Raw genomic sequence first — 17,050 nt, 5'->3', positions numbered from 1 at the left:
GGAAGTGGAGACTTTTTTTCTCACGGTTGGTTCCTGCCAACCATGTTGTAAGTATTGTTGGTTTTCTCTTTTCTGCAAATACACCTTTTTCCAGAAGAAACAAAATTAAAACTTTCATTTCTCTTGCTAAATAAACATAATATCAGATGGATGATGATGTGTGAGCACAGTAAAATAAAATCAAGCGTTACTTTCTATTAGAAAAAAATTATAACTTGAGGAAGAAAGAGTTTTGCTAGGCTCTAACTTATCTGAGTACTATCAACTTTTTAAGGTTAGAAATTCATTCCTTGCAGATAGAAAGGTTATTGTTGATGGTGGACAACAAAAACTGTTTACAAATTGTGATTAATTTATCGATACAAATTATTTTTCTTTTCCAGATAAATATACTTACATGTCAATGTAGTTCACAATTTTTTCTCTTATTTTTGATACAAAATTACAAAAGTTATCAGTAATGTAGAGGAATATGCAGAAAGTTTAGACACCTCAAGGTTATCTTCATATGTGTATTCTATTACTAACATACATAATTATTTTGATTTTCTTTTGATACATTAACATTCAGGACAAAATGCACTGGAACGTAAAAATTCTCCACAGTTTGCAGGAAACAAATAAGATTTTCTTGTAGTGAATTTGGGATGGAGAAAACATCTCAAAATAAACTTTTAATAACCAAAGGGCCAATGCTTAGTTTGATCCCCTGTCATTCCTCAGACTGAACTGAAGCAGCAGTAGCCCCACGTGTTCATCAGCCTGATCCAGTACTTCGTATTCCAGGAAAAGAAAAAAACCCACTTTGTACTTTCTCCAGTTCAAAACTCTAAAAAAAGCCAGAAACGCGTTTTGCTTATCAAGGTCAACTTGTGTAGATCCCAGTCCACAGCAGTAAACATACAGCACTGGGGTGGTCAGGAGTTTATGGACATTTGCAGCCTGCCCTCAAAGGCCACTTCCACACTGGTCTGAAATGGGCATCCAGGAGCTCAGCCTTGCTCTCAGAGGCAGAGCATGCCCTTCTTCCCTCCAAAAGAAAAAAAATAATTAGTGTGCTTTAAAAACTTAGAACATGTTGCTGCCAGTGTAGGTTACACTGGTAAGAAAACAGTAGAGGAGGGAAGCTACAGGAGGGCCTGTCTGTGGGAAGTGACATGTCCATGGCTGCCATCTCCACATCTCACATCTTCACCAAACTCCATCCCACCGTGTATGGGGCCCTGCAGTGAGAGAGCTGCAGGTACCTGGAAACATGTTCAAGCTGCCTTGGGGTACAGTCCTGTCACCTTGGTTCAGAAGAAAGTGCCATAGACAAAGGGAGACTGGGCGTTGAGCTGGTCCTGAAGGACCTGGATTTCTTTGTGCCCCAGGTTTGTCTGGACACTCCTGAAGTCTTAGAGTCCACTGCTCTCCCTGGAAAGCTCCTTTCCTTTGACTCTCTCTCAACAGGTGAGTGACTGAGCTGTGTTTCATCTTGCAAAAAGGAGTCAGTAATGCTGAGGGTGAGAGAGTATAGGGAATCAATAGGCTGATGCTAATGGGATGAGGACCCACCAGTAATAGGGAGAGCACAAAAACTGGATCAAGCTACAGCTTTCTGCCTGACAGTGTGAGAAACACAGGGTCACTTCAAGGAAGGCATTTTGTTGCTTTGCCAAATGAAGGGTGACCTTCGGCAACCTGACCTAATGAAAGATGTGCCTGTGGCAGTGGGCTTGAACTAGGTGATCTTTGAAGGTCCCTTCCAAGCCAAACCCTTATGACTCCAGGGTTCACGAGTCCTCTCCTGATGATGGAGTTGGGCATGCCTGCACCCAAGGAATTGCAGTGTTATGGTTTCATCCCATTTGTACCCCACACCCTGTGGTGGCCAAGCAGGGTGAGGGCATGAGCCACCAGCGCTGGTGACCCAGAGCAGAGCACCGTGGCTGGCAGCTGTCACTGCTCCAGGGTGGGCAGCGTGGCCAGTCACAGGTGCCCAGAGATCCAGCACATCCTGGGCCACAACTCTTGGGGATGGTCCTGTGAAAGGCTGAAGGTTGGATACAGTGATCTCTGCGAGTCCCTTCCAACTCAGAATACTCTGTGATTCTGTGAAACTTGCAGTGTTGCAGTGCACAGAAATCAGACAGACTGAGCCTCTGCCGCCCCAGCTGTTTGCAAATCTAGATTTTATGAAGCCTGATCACTTCAGTGAATGACCTCTTGACCCTGGCGTCCATCCATCACACAAAGCAATGTGTTTGCCAACAGGAATATCTACTTGGACAGTCAATGATTTAATAAGCTTTTCTTCCTACACACAGTTTATTGATTTTCGCTTTTAGTGAGAGCAAAAGACTGTATTGTCAGAGTAGGCGTTCTGCAGCACTTGCATCCTTTCCTCATGTATCCTTTGTTATATTTCCCTCTGTATGATTTCCATCATCCCTTATTGCCACAGATATTCTTCCTGTCATCTCTGTGCCCTGAAGCATCTCATTTTCTTTTCACTTGTACCTTGATTAATGTCTTCATAAGTTCTGCTTTCCTCTCCTTTACTGTGAAGTGGTTGCTCCAGAAGGCTCCTTTCTGTGAAAACCATTGGGGTTTGGGTTTGGATTTTTTTTGAAATTGTCATTAATTTCCACTTCTCCATTTGTCTTTAGCAATTCCAAATATTTTCTCCTGATATCTCTATTGATTTCTTTATTGTTCAAGTTAGAAAGGTTTTGTTTAATAGTTGCTAATCAGCAGATTTAATTGTTCATCTCTATCAGCCAGAATGCTCTGCTTTTAACTCCAGGCAAATGTGGACTTTGTGTCTAATTTGCACCTCACTTCTGATTACTTAATTAGGAAAATTAGAAAAAAGTCAATGGGTTATACCACAGCCAAACTTGTAGATGCTCACAACAGAGAGTGCAATCAAGTCTTTCAATTTTCTGTCAAAGAACCCACTCTCTATCCTTTTGAAAACACATCAGTGACACATTAGTTTTACTATTTATTACCACTTTCTACCTCTTAAAAGAAAAAAAAAAAAGGAAGAAATATTTCTGTGCTTAACTACACATTAATGACTGATGTTTCTCAAGAAGGAACTTTTTCCTTTGTAAGTCTTGCATCCCAGGAGCAGCTACAGAAGCTTTTCCTGACAAGTAAACGGAAGAAAATATGTGTGGGATCCTGGAGGAAGGAGCATGGGCTGAGAAGAAAGCAGGGTCTTAAATTTCTTACCATGTCATCATGAGACCAGGCAATTGTCTGCTGAACAACCATGATCTGCAGCTTGTCAATGGAGATAACTTTCTGGGAACCATTCATGACCTGCAGGAAAGTTAATCTCTCCAAGGGCTGAATCCTCCGGGGTCCTGGACATGGGATCTGAGTTAATGCAAGGCTCTGCTAGTTCAACCACAGTCCACACATCTTTCTTCTCCCAAGGCTGCTCCACCATTGCTATCACTGTTTAGACTTTCCCTCTTTTAGTAAGTATATGGAGATTTTGAGAATTTATTTAAACGCTGAGTAAAGGACTCTCTATGCTGAAAAAGTCTAGAAGCACCATGATAGGGTGTCAGCATTCTTGGCTTTTTTCCAGCCTAGATGTCCTCTTGCTGAAGAGATGCATTTTGTCAAAGATAAATTGATGAAAGGCTGAAACATCATTCCATGACGCACTCACCTTCCTGTTGCAAAGCCAAGTGTGGGAGTTAATTTTTGCCAGCATCTTGCCATGAGACTGACAACTCAAAGGAATAAAAAGTAGCTACAATCAGCTTCAAAGAAGGTGGGGATTATTGTTTTGCTACAGGTGACATCATACCCGCCTTATTTTGAGCCTTTCAGCTCTGTTGAGTCCAATCCCACCACAAGCTGAATATTTTAACTTATAATATTGGGAACCATTTGCTGGATGCAAAGGCAGAGCCACAGCACAGCGTTTCAACTCCAGGCTGCAGGACTGACATGTAGAAAAAGCATGCACTGCTGAGCTCACCAACTAACTGAGGGTGAAATTCTCTAATAGGCATTTGAAGGCTGTTGGTGCTTCACTGGAGAAAAAAATAATTATCTCTGGAAGATGGGGAGATAGAGTGAGGGGAGGATACATATTTCAGTGAAGAAAAAGTATTTTCAGGTAGAAAACTCTCTCGGAATGAGAGCACAGGTTGTTCTCTTGAATAATCCCCCTGAGGAAGGCAGTGCCCACTGGAGTTGTGTCAGCCTGGCTCAGTGCCCCAAGCTGCACACCCTGCTGAGGACAGGTGGGAGCTGGCATGGTCCCCCCTGTAATGCCCTGCTGTCCCCTCTGCTCTGGGAGCACTTTCAATGAGGACAGACAAGCAAGGGGTTTGTTGTGCTGCAAGGCATTTTGGAAATACAGCCAGCCAGGCTTTTAGAACTGAATGCCAGCGCTGGTTCTTGGCATGACTATCCTGATGGAAGGGGGGAAAGAACAAACAGGGGCCTCCCTACCCTGCAGGACTACCAGCTGCCATGCACACCCCTTAGCACCTTCAGACAGCTCATACAGGATCCCAGAGCTGGAAGACACAACTAGATTTTATCCCCACTCTTAAAATCTCACCCAGTTGTGCCCATATTGGCATGGACTGAAACATAACAGGTATACAAGAAACTTGTCGCTCAGAAAAAAACTGAGACATCTTCATCAAGCCCTGTAGACTCCTTTTCTTCACTCAGCAGTTTGTTTCCTATTAATGTGTTTTCCCTAATTTCCACTTCAGATGTATCTGGTTTCAGCTTTTAACCATTCATCCTTTGCACCAGATTAAAGAGCTCATTTCTCCCCATGAAGAGTTATAAACAAGACTTCTGAATCTTCTTTCTTATAAGCTAGACAGACAGTGCTTTTTAAACCTCTCTCTCCCTATTAGGCACCTTCTCTAGTCCTTGGCCCACTTTTGCAGTTCCCCTCTGCCTCTTTCCCAGTTTTTCAGCATCCTCAGTGGATGCTAACACTGCAGATAACACTGTCATCCTCAGCTCCTGCCCCCATCTCAGCATCCCCTGTTTAGCCAGCCAAGGTCTCATTAGCTTTCTCAGTTATTAGAGGACTTAAATTTTTGTCTTCTTCTTTGGCCTCTAAATCCTTTAGAGAAAAAATAGCACTTAACTAGAGCAGCTGCTATTTGTTTTTCTGTGGAGATTAACTCTGTATTTTGGCTGTACATAAAAACAGTGGATTTGTCTGACCAAGCAACAGGTCTCGTATTGCTGCCTTCTCTTCATCATTTAAACATAACATTGATCCTTGTGCAAGCTACAGATTTTATCAGCCATGATCTAATGTAACATCTGCACTGCTGATGAACAGTTTTATGTCTAGGAACAACGCCTATACAACCCTGCTAGGAACACCCCTGTTTAATGATGGTGGCTTATTGTCAGATTTCCTCAGGAAAAGCCTTTCTTAATTTTTGTTTCCTATGTGCTTTATTAAACCTACGTAATGCTAATGTTATACCCTGCAATATCAAGTCTAACACCTCAGAAAGTCTTTTATATTGCATATATATTGCATAAGTCCACATTTTATATAAGCTAACTTGAAATCTGGGGCAGTAGCAAAATATTTGTCTACACTGCAGGCTTCACTCTCCCTGTGTTAGTTTGGCAGCTGGAGGCAATCTCCAGCCATAACCACAGAGAGCCTGCAAGGGCTTATTTACCCTGGCGCCCTACCTGCCTCGTTAGCAGCGCAATTAAAGAGCCAGTTCAAGAGAGAAACCCCTCCACACACCTTCACTGAGAAAGTGATGACAGTGTTAGAGAGAAACAAATGTAGCTTGCTAAGCAGCTTTTTTCTGGCATCTTCACAGGCATTTACTCGATAATTCCCTTACCCACACAGAGGGAGGACCTACCTGTAGGAAACTTTTATTTGGACATGGACAGGAGTCTTGGTGATCTCCAGGGAGCGTTCCCTTCTACCCAAAATCCTAGACAGCATATGGCCAAAGGAAGCAGCCTTAGCTAGGAACAAGTACCAGGGACCAAGACTTTGTCCCCTCCTGGCCCTGCCAAGGTGCCATGGGGAGCTGTGAGATGTCCTGGTAGACTGTTCATTTTGGCAGCTACCTGGGAAGATTTAATACAGTAGAAGGGAGGACAAACAATAACTGTCTTCCTGGAATACAAGGGTAGGAAACAGCAGAGGTCCATAGAAAAGCTCTTAAGTAGAAGAAGCTCTCCAGTAACCAGGAAAAGCTGATCATTTCGTCTCTGTTTTATGTGGACCTCAGCAGGCTTTCATTTCATGCATCCTGGCCTTTACATTTTCTATCAGTGAGCATAGACAGCCTTTCTGCATTGTATTGGCTTTCCTGGATCCCAGGCTTAGGGACCCACCTCTCCCCTCACGCTGCCTACATACATTGTGAATACTTGAGGAGGGTTACATCCCTGAAAGGTGGATGCTCCAGAATCATGGCGTTACATTGTCACCACTTTGTGCATCTAACAGTGCCACAGTGCTCTGCACCAGCACAGCATTGGGGGTGTAGGTCTACATTGACATCTAATTGTCAAGGCTTTTATGACTGATTTTCACAATCAAACTCCAGAAAAACTCGATCCAAATACCATTTATTTAATATTTCAGTACTACTGTGACAGCCACAGGAAAGCTGATGAATTTTATCTTCTCTCAGAGTCAGGAACTCCTTAGGCAATGATACAGGTTCCCAAAAATTGCTGAACTGCTGTGTTGAAACTCTAAAGAAAAAAGTGCAACCTGAGGCAGAAAGAAGTCACAGAAGATTCCAGTGCAAATTATTAACATTGGAGGTATTTATTAGCAACTACAAACAGGAGTGTGCAAAGCACTTAGCAAACAGCACAGCAGGCATCACAAGACCTGGTACAGCTGCCTCCCCACTGCAGTGGGGCGGTGGCTGTAATGGGGCTGGGGAGGGTTCCTCCAGCACCCCACTGCTTCTTGTGCTTCCTGGCTGTCAGCCCTAGCCTTCTGATGATAAAGCAAATTTTAAGAGTTCCTTTGTTTAAAGCAGTTGTTAAGGTTGCAGAACTAACTGGCTTTCTGCAAAGAAATAGGTGAAGTCTGTACCTAAGGCATTCCCACAGAGCTGGATGCAAGTTTTCTTCGGGTTCCTTTGAAATCTTCCTCTTTCATTGCAGAATTTCAGACTAATAGTTCTTCCTTTTTCAGCCCTTCCTGCTGGAGTAAGGACTTTTCTTCCTCCACATCTGTCAGCAATGTGGAGCCTGTGAGGAGGAATGCAGTACAGGAGATTGGCAGTGGTTGAACTTTTCAAAAGGACTTTTGGAAAGAGAATGTCCAACAAAACCAATTTGTATGCTGACAATTTTCATGCACCCAACGTCATTAGCTGCTTTTGAGAAACCTGGTCCCAGCATTTAGCAGAAGACAAGGGCAAGGCTCAGCTCTTCCATCCAGTGTGGCCCTTCACCCAGCCCCATGGGGAGCCCCTGTCTGTGTTAAAGGACAATCCCATTGCCCCACAGCCAGGGTTTATTCCCAGGTCGCTGTGACTGTGCTGTACTGTCTGGTTGCCTGCCCAGCTGTGCTGAGGTGACCTTTATTGCCCTGCACTGCAGAAGCTGTGCCACTTTTTATAAATATCTCAACATGCACTGCATGGGGGGACTGCACCAAGGGCTTGCTCCCTCTGATGTGAGGAGTAGAAACAGCTGCTTTGAGTTAGACCCTTTTGTCTGCAGCCACTGGCTCTTACAAAGAATGATATTTTCCTTCCCACTTCTGCACAGGTGGTACTTGGGTTATAGTTTCTCTGAATGCTTTATATTGCAATTTTACCTTTGAAATATGCACCTTTTAGAAGTCACTCTAAATTCTGATTATGTCTCTGTTCCTCCTGAGGAAATGAGAGAATGCACTACCTGTGTCCAAATTACAGAGTTAGCTACCCAGGTGCCACACACATGCCAAGTGGGATGAATGGTGGGAAGAGGAACACGGCAGCAGTTCACAGCCATTGTTGTATATTTTACTCCTTGTACTGTTAGTAGATTAAATTGCTGCTGGCAGGGAGAGCAGGAATGCCCCTGGAAAAAAATGCAGACACAAGGATGCCAGGAGGGAGCAGGAGTAGCTGTGACACCAGCTGGCTAGAATGATTTCCTTAGTCTCAGGACTCATTCTTGCCCATGCCAGCCTGCAATTTCAGGAGAGCTGTAGCTGCTCACCCTAGGGTTGAATTTGCGTGACTGCTTGTCTTTGAATGTTTCTGATGATTGCCCATGACATTTGTTAATGATAGGTGCTCAGCATGGGGGAATTTACAGGCAGGATGTTGCTGCAAGGAGAGAAGGATCTTGTGCTTCTCTTGGTTTCTGGGTACCGTGGTCCTGTGCAGCAGCAGGATGGTGCCCAACAGTGTTGTCAATTCCCAGCTCCTGTAGAAGAAAGCAGAAAGAAGCTGGTGGCCCTCAACAATACAAAGCACTGGAAGGATGTTCAAAGAACGTCCTTTGCAGACACTCCATGGGCCATGTTATTCAGAAGACAAGGACCACAACAGTAATGTCAACTTGAAGACATCTGTTCTCATGGCGTGGAAACTCTCTTAAGTTAATTACAATGGCCCTACTATTACAGTTACACACATCATTTATCCAATATTCATCAAAATGAGTTTATCCTGATCCTGCATGACTATGACTCCTGATTTGTACTAGTTTGAGATCCGAATTTGACCCCTTATCTAGTGTGCTGCATACTGATGGTTAGAAAACTTAATTTGTCCTAGAAATAGCTTGGTTTTGTAAGAGGACATTGCACTGAGAGCCTTTTCTTGTATAGCAATTTTGCTTTAGAAACTGATTACTCATGGTTCCTATCAGATCTGAATTGCAGATATCTGGGAGAGTGTAGCACTGGGATATTTTAGATTGAAATCGCTCTGCTATCCATTCTACTGCAGCTCTCTTCTAAAGTAGAGTTTATGTTATAAATTACTTTATAGATTTGTAAAGCATGACAAAGAAACATTATATACCCTGTGAGTGCTTTAAAATTAATTTGTTCTTGAGCGTGTCCATGTATGAATGAATTTGACATAAGCTTTTCAATTTTATGCTTCACTACAGAAAGTGTACACAGTACAAACTGTAAATCAACTGCCACACTTACAGAAATGACTACTCAGCTATGAAAAGAGTCTGCCCTATATTTTAAAAAGATTTAGATACAAAAATAATAATGTGTACGAGAGAACTGACATACAGCCTTGGGACTTTCTAATCTACACTGGTGAGATTAGCGAAGTAGCATCAATATGCAGATCCTCCAGCCTGGGGCTGGTTAACAGAGAGACCAGGAAATTGAAGGGAGTCTGTTGAGATCATGGTCTTGTCTTGACCGCCATGTTGGTGGAACTGCAGGATTCACAGGGATTCACCAGCAGCCCTCCTATGTGTGCAGGTACAGCATGGAAAGTGTGATTACAGTGTGCAGATTGATGTTCAGAAGGGGTGAGCAGCATTTAGAAACAGTATTTTTAGTTCTTTTATTAATTTTAAGAAGCAATTTGTAGTCATAACAATTCTTTACAAATTTGGGTCAAATTTAGCATTAGTGGCCCCAGCCCTCTGCCATCACACTGATGAGAAGTTCTGGGGAATGTGTCTGAAATCTGTTCTTTCAGCATAATTTAATTTGGTGTAAATGGCTTCACTGGCTACTGCCACCAAGCTACAACCCAGTGGTGCTGCGTCTCAACCAAAGGTTGTACCAGGCTGCAGACTCACTCAGACACATGCTCTGCCTTGCTCAGCTCCTGAGCATTTGTACAGTTGTAATGAAATGTAAAACAGTCACAGCAGGAGAGCTGGAGAACATCTTATTTCAGGTGACCTCTGGCTGGAGCTAGAAAACATCTCTAGTAAAAGAAGGGCTTTGGCTCAAATCTCTGTGTGTAGCAGAGTGTGGTTTTGACCTCGGTGAACGTCTTTTCCTTTGAACACCAGTTCAGGGAATAATAGCTGCCATACCTTATTCTTCCACTTTGTGATGCCAGGCTTTTTTTCCTCCACTTTTATACTATGTCCCTCAAGTTGTGTATTTTGCTGATCTGAAATTAGTTTTTTCAGAATTGCATTTCGAGAGGTTAACAGAAATTTTTTTTCTGTTTCTGCTGCTGAACCAAAAAAATCAATGATTCTTACAGCTGTCATGGTGAGAAGCCTCAGCTTATGCTGTCATGCTGAGAGTCTAGAGAGATACAAAACAAAAGCAGCAACTTAAAAGGAAAGAAACTAAAAGACCTCACCCAACTGCCGTAGAGATAAGGACAGAAATTCCCGTTGACTGTAGTGATTCAGCAAAGAAGTCTTTGTCCTTTATACTACAGGGAAGTTTACTATGTAAGACATGCACCTCAGAAGCAAAACCAAACCTTTTGATGGGTGAAATAACTTCAGGAACAGATCTTTTAAAAAGCATGCATTGATGATAACAACATAAAGGGATGAAAATTGAAGGTGTGATTAAATAGATTAAGTCCGAACTTTGTTGCTTCTCTGAGAAAACAATGGAAATAAACTTCAGTCAGGAAAAGATGTAAGAACAGTGTTTCTTTTCAATAGGATGTTAAATGCTGTGTTCTTATAATAACAGGCGTAACACAGTGCTTTTAAATAGCTTAGTTAATAGAGGTTCCAGCAACTCTGCATTGTGTGACTTAGATACTGTCATTGGCATATTTTGCGCACAAAAAAGCTACTCAAATGAAAATATTATTATTACTAATACCAAATTCCTACTAAAAACCCAACAATGCTTTTTATATTGGCAGTTATTAATATAACTATTAGTTATCCTAGCATAAAACTAGTATTACCATTACAATTAATAGCTGCGTGCATAAAAATTTTGGTTGGGTATTTAGGTGTTTCTTTTTTCAAGACTCAATGGGGAAACCCTTTCTCCAAATATGTTTATTAAAAAATATGACAGAACTACTGGTGCACTTCTCAGCTCAGCCTTGCTATCAGCTCCCCCCAGGGTGCTCTGGGATCTGGGCAGGTGCTCAGACCCTCACTTCCGACAGCAGTGCACTGCAGAAACCAAGTCAGGGCTCTCTTCCCTTCTCTTGCTCACCCTTTTCCAAGTCAGCATGTGAGAAGGAGAAAAATGTCTTCTCCTCCTCCTTGCAGGCTCCAGCAATTAAGGTGGCTCTGGCTCTAGAGTGCAGGTCTCCATCCAGCAAAGCTTTTAAGCATACGATGAATACATCCCCATTTAGAAAAGTGCAGATGCAGCTACATTTTGCCAAGCAAGACCTGGGAACCCACGCCAACTTAGGGACTTTGGTAAGTGCTTTGGTGAGCAGAGATGAGTAGCTGATGGGGGACTGCAGACGGGCAACAGCAAACTAGGAGCCAGGGGCAGCTCCGGTGGCACTGGAGCAGTGGGAGCAAGGAGGGCTGAGTCAGGCTGTGACTCAGAAAAGCCCACTCCAATTTCACTGCCTTTGTTGGCTCTGGTGTCACCTTTTCCAAGTCACTTCACTGTGCCATGACAGTAACAACAACCTCTTTGACAATATCCTTCTGAGATTCACACAAAGAAAGAGAACGTTGTGAAAGCCAAGTGTTAATGATGACACCTTCGGTGAAGTTACCCTGCTTCAGTAGTAATTTCCATTTTCTCTCTAGAACTTGCTTCAAGTTCTTGATTCTGACCTTGGGGACACATCTGGGACCTTACGTCTTCCACTGCTTCACACTTCTGTAGTCAGGATCTCATTAGCTCAGGGACAAGGAAAAAGACACGAACCAGGGCAAAATGCTCAGCTCACAGGTTCAGACTAATTCTCCAAACACCATGGGCAGATTGAAGAGCAGCCAAGGGAGAGTAGTGCACAGCCCCTCTGCTTGTGGCAGGCTGTGTGTGCTACACTCAGGTGATCCAACATCAGTACCTGCAGGGAAAATAGCAGCATTCAGGCAAGTTAGTTTTAACAGTGGGAGCAACTGAATGTATTGGAAGGAAGGTGAGATTTCTGTTGCTGGCACAAAAAATTAACACAGTAAATAAAAGACTAGATCAGCTGAAGAGCACAGCCTCATTCAAAAGGCTTCTGACACTGCCTGGGGCCAACCCCCAACTCAGCAAAAGAGTAGGGCATGAATCCAGATATTCATGTTGTCCTGAATTACATGCTCACAGCACTCCCTGATCCCCAGGTAGCCTGCTGCCACAGCTGCTACTTGCCTCTGGTATCTGGGCTGCCAATTTACTGGAATGTTTGACCCACCACGTGAAAACGTCTCTGATGATTTCAATTTGGAAGCCTTTCTTCTACAAAATGTTTCACAGGAAAGTTTCTTTTTGGAGATGTACATACCAAAAAATTGCTGAAGACTGTATTTTTGAAGACAAATGTAAGACTTGCTGTCATCTAAAATAAGCAACTACTGCACTTTGATGTACAGCAGAAACTTTCTGTATGTTACAAAAATATCCTCTTGTATTAATCTGACAGGTTCAGCCCCCACAGAGGTGTACAAAGCCTTAGCACAAGCAAATGCCTTCTGATGCGTTGCTGAGTCACTACATCACCAGCTGCTGACAGAAAGCCTTCACCTAAATGTGTACTGTGTGCTTCACTAATTGCTGTGATGTGTAAAACAGGGCATGTGAGGATGATACAGGTTACAGGGGCTGGACTGTGAAGTTTAATTATAAGCTACAAAATCTCAGCATCACAAAGATTGTTTCTGTTAGTGATCTGACAAGGCTTCTTACATCTTACTGCAAGATGTCTCTGGCTTAAACTCAGTGAGTGCTTTCCTTTTCCCTCAAGAATAGGAGAATTTCATCTTAAGAAACAAATTAAACAAATACTTTCTTATACTAAATATGCTTAACCTAAAGCTTTCTCCTTATTATTTCATAAATGCCTTGAGATTATAGAGACTCAGCTTAGTAAAGATGAATTGCATGTGATCCTGGGAATACAGCCATTGCATTAGTTATTCTTCCTTTCCATTATATTAGGCTTTTTGTAAATAGTCTGCATGTTTAATCAATGGAGACTAATTAAGAAGAAAGGGCATGCTTTATTGTTGCATTAAAACCTGTTCATTGCCATAGGCAAGATGTCATCGATATTTCTAGCTGAAAATTACTACTTGTGATATACATCATGGAGAATTTTACTGTTACCATTAAAAAAGCTAAAAGAATATTTTATCACGGAGTACAAACAGCCATATGCAGATTTACAACTATGTAACCAAATACATAATTCATGCGTGTATATGATATTTTGGAAGAAAGGGATTATAATGAACTTGATTACTTCAAGGATCCCAAAAGACAGAAGAATCTCTTTAAACTACCTCCACAGCAAGACTGCTCTAAATAAGACCAGTCAAGTGCTAATATCAGTTATCCCACTGTAAGCATGTACTTTCTTTATTGACTTTAATAGATTTTTTCCTAAATTCACAGTGGTAACAAAGCAGTTACCACTGCCCCAAACAGCTGATTTATATGCCAAATAGCATGGTGGAGTAAAAGCCACTTAGGGCCAGATCTGTCAACGTTTTTCATACAAACAATCACATTGATTTAAATGGAATCAATCAAGTCAGCAGGCTTCAGTCAGGCAACATCTACATTAGCAATAGGAGCAGCACTGCAGGATGAAGCAGCCTGTGCTGGGAGCCTGATGTCTGTGGCAGTGGCATGGTGGAGAAAGGATGTTATTCCATCTGAGCTCCTGCTTGGCCCCACAGTGGCCCATTAGTAGCTGGAACATGCACAACAACTGAGAAATTCACCTCAAAAATGTTCTCATGAAAACAGAAATATGGGCACATCCCCAAATGGCCACAAGCCTGCCAGTACCTCACATGCATTATCACAGTTTAGCAAAGAAAAGGGATTGGGGATCAGTCTTCCCAGTTCACCACCAGGTCCTGGGTCATTCCTGTGGCTGGACTTGTTCAGGAGACAGGCATGTGCTATACACACTTAACCTGCTCAGAAACCTATATTTTATGTGTACTTTGAGGTCCAGAGTGATGTAGAAGGAAAGGCTTAGTAAAAGGGACATCCCTCAATGAAAGGTGCCAATGAGGAACTCAAGGGGGGACAAGAAGTTTACCTCTAACCAAAGGAAAGAATTGTTTATTAACCAGTTAAGTGCCAGAAATGATTCCTACTACAGCTACATTATACTTAATGTATGTATGAAGGAGAAGAATTACTTAACTAAGCCCTTAACCAAGGGGGTAGCAGGAGAGAAGGTGTTGCCCGGGACAATAAACCTGTGCAGATTCCCCAGGTTACTTGAGCAGTGCGATTGACTCTACTTATGTATGCTTTATGCTAACTGGGTGATAACTAAGCCTTCATTTCCACGGGGCTGGTGAGCCTAAATCCAGGCCCATGGGACAGGCAGTAAGTGCCTGAGCTTCCCTGAGTCTTCTCCATGGCATCCTAGGGAAGGAACTGCTCATCCCCATGTCCTGAGGTGGTGCCAGACTATGTGTCCTGCAGGGCTGGACAGGCAGGGACATCCTTGGGTGATCCTGGGAAAAACTTGTGTGTCTGGAGAAAGGCAGAGCATGGGGTGCATGGCAGCCTTTGTCAGTGCTTGAATAAGAAATCGGTCTTCCCAGGATATTTCCCAAGTGTATCCAATTGGTGTAATGCTTCTGAATTGTAATGACTGCCACCTAATTTGCACAAAACAGCATCATTTCCACTTAACCAGGATGTGCCACAGGAAGACAGGGAGCCAAGCACAATTACATCGCTACAAATTCCTGATAGTTTGCTCCCACAGTGCAGAAGGATCAAAATAAGTACGGGTTTAGTAAAATCACTATCATTTATTTAATAAGTTATTTTACCTCATTTTTTCCCAGCATTATAAATGAGGCAGCTGCTTTGCCTTGTGTCTCAGTACTCATCCAGGGTGCAGATCCTTCAGCACCTTTATCTGTTTCATGTTCCATTGCTGCAATAACATTAGAGACAAGCCAGCGTAGCTGCTCCAGTACCAGTGCACAGACAGTCATAGCTCTCAAGAAATAGAGAAACCAAACAAATTCTTTTTCCAAAAGAAGTATATACACACATACAAAAACTTCTTTTTTTCTGCCTCCTGTGAATTTTCAGAAAAGTTAATACATTGATTATTTTCACCAGGCATGCCAATCACATAATCAATGCCTTTAGATATTTCCAGTCGTGTCTCATTTCCCTGCTGGTTTTTGCAGTTCTTCTGCATTAGACACAATTAGAAAATACCCTTCTAATGATAATTTGGCTATTTGTGATTTATATGTCAGATCCACATTTAAATCCTTAAATTAATTTCAAAACACTTTTCACATGATAGTGGAACCACTGGTCTCAGTTAAGAAATTACTGCTTTAAAATAGTGTCTCAAATTCTATATATTTTAGCATCTCCTTTGAGACTTTTCTTCAATAGCAGAAGTTTAGGCCAATTGCTTATTCTGCCACTCTCTCAGGAGTTAATCTTGTTTCCTCCATGTTGTTACGGATTTTTTAGCTGTTCAGTAGTGTAATGTGTAGATGTGCAAGTAAACTTCTTTTCTTGATACAAATCCTTCAGCTTCTGGGTGACTTAGTATGTGTCCTCATCAGACATGAAAGGTTTATACACTGTGCAAAGTACTGTAAAGTCACACTAATTTGCAGGAGTAGGCCACTAAAGATACTTTGAAATCCAAAGTATTATTAGGTTCCCCTGGGCTTTCTCAGGGCATCATGGGCACAAGATCTCACCAGAGCGGGTTTCTGTGGGTGCATAATTAAAAGCACAATGCAAGACTACCCTTAAAATCCAAGCCATTAGGAGAGTTTGTGCACATAAGGATTTGGTAGGCTGGGTCTTTCAAATGGCACCTATGATTTTGGAAGTATAATCAGAAATGATGGGCAATGTATCAACAAGATCTAGATGCATATTTTTTATTTTATTACTGCAGTTTCTGCCCTAGCAGAAAGACTTCTGTAGATCTGTACATAATGACATGATAACTGATACAGTTTTATCTTTGAACTATTTCATTGTAATGATTTGTAGGTGTTTGTTTCTTAATTTTGCATCTTTATTCAAGTATTCTTTTAAGTAGCCAGATTAAAACAATGTTTAAAATTGCATAGTGATCAAAAGATGTTACTGGGTGCTTTGATTCTGACATGACAGAAAAGAAATGCATCTTACTGACACCAAAATTCTTTGCTTGTTTCTGTGTTCATTTATGTTCTGTCACTATTTCTCCTCTGTTAATCCCAAGTTTTTTCATCTATCTCCTTAATAATCCATTGAATCACTCACCTGGCTTTCAGAAAGTTCCCTGTCTGGATGAATTGAGACAGAAGCCTGAACCATTCACACCCTTGACACTAAAGCCAATAATGAGATTGTTTACAAATTATAGTATGATGTGCAAGATCTCATTTGATTATACCTTAACTCTTCTGTTTTTCCCTCCCTACCTCACAGATGATGGAAATGCTTAAAACAAGTTAAGGTAGTATGACACAGACTAACGTAAGTGTGAGCATGGCATCCAGGGGACAAGCTGTGAAATGTTTGCGCGCTTCTGCCAAAATACGTTGCATGGCTTTCTGCTGTTGTCTTGTGTTTCCGATGTTAGGCAGCATGTTCAGCAACATGTAAGCATTTCATTGATATTCCCAGCTCAGCTTTGGTTTTGTGTAGCCTTAATATTCTGCCTTTTTCAGTAGCCTGTGGCAGCTGCTAGTGGCAAATCTGCAAGCTGTGTTTGTCATTCTTAAGTAACCATCAGAAGTACCTGCTAGGATCAGGACCCCACTGGATATGGCTGTTTAGAAGTCCATGATAGAAATGTTGCAGTGTGCAATTCAAATGGGTCAGGAACAGAATCGACCCTTCTGTGCCTGCTGGGGGAAAGCAGCAGCTCCCATTTTGCCTTTTCCAGAAGTCAAGGCTGGTACTAGTGCAGCTGGCTCTGCTACAGCATCTGTGCCTTTGCCATGTGAATGCTTTGTGACGACTGCTCTG

General features: G+C 42.2%; 1 protein-coding gene across 3 annotated transcripts in view; it reads left to right on the top strand.

Annotated features, from left to right (window-relative positions):
- The window catches only part of LHFPL3 (LHFPL tetraspan subfamily member 3), a 250,906-nt gene that overhangs the window by 198,079 nt on the left and 35,777 nt on the right, over window positions 1-17,050 (top strand). The window contains exon 3 of one of the 3 annotated variants that reach the window (XM_071552668.1): window positions 16,508-16,535. The exons of 1 other annotated variant lie outside the window; for it this stretch is intronic. In XM_071552668.1, coding sequence (XP_071408769.1) covers window positions 16,508-16,524 — 17 coding nt within the window. In that variant the 3' untranslated portion in view covers window positions 16,525-16,535. Of the gene's footprint in view, window positions 1-16,507; window positions 16,556-17,050 lie in introns of all 3 variants that reach the window. One more of the 3 variants, XM_071552667.1, reaches the window with a different exon arrangement.

The sequence above is a fragment of the Pithys albifrons genome, chromosome 3, assembly GCF_047495875.1.
Source record: "Pithys albifrons albifrons isolate INPA30051 chromosome 3, PitAlb_v1, whole genome shotgun sequence".
Lineage (NCBI taxonomy): Eukaryota > Metazoa > Chordata > Aves > Passeriformes > Thamnophilidae > Pithys > Pithys albifrons.
Note: the sequence above shows the minus strand (reverse complement) of the source record. Positions and strands in the feature narration are given on the sequence as shown.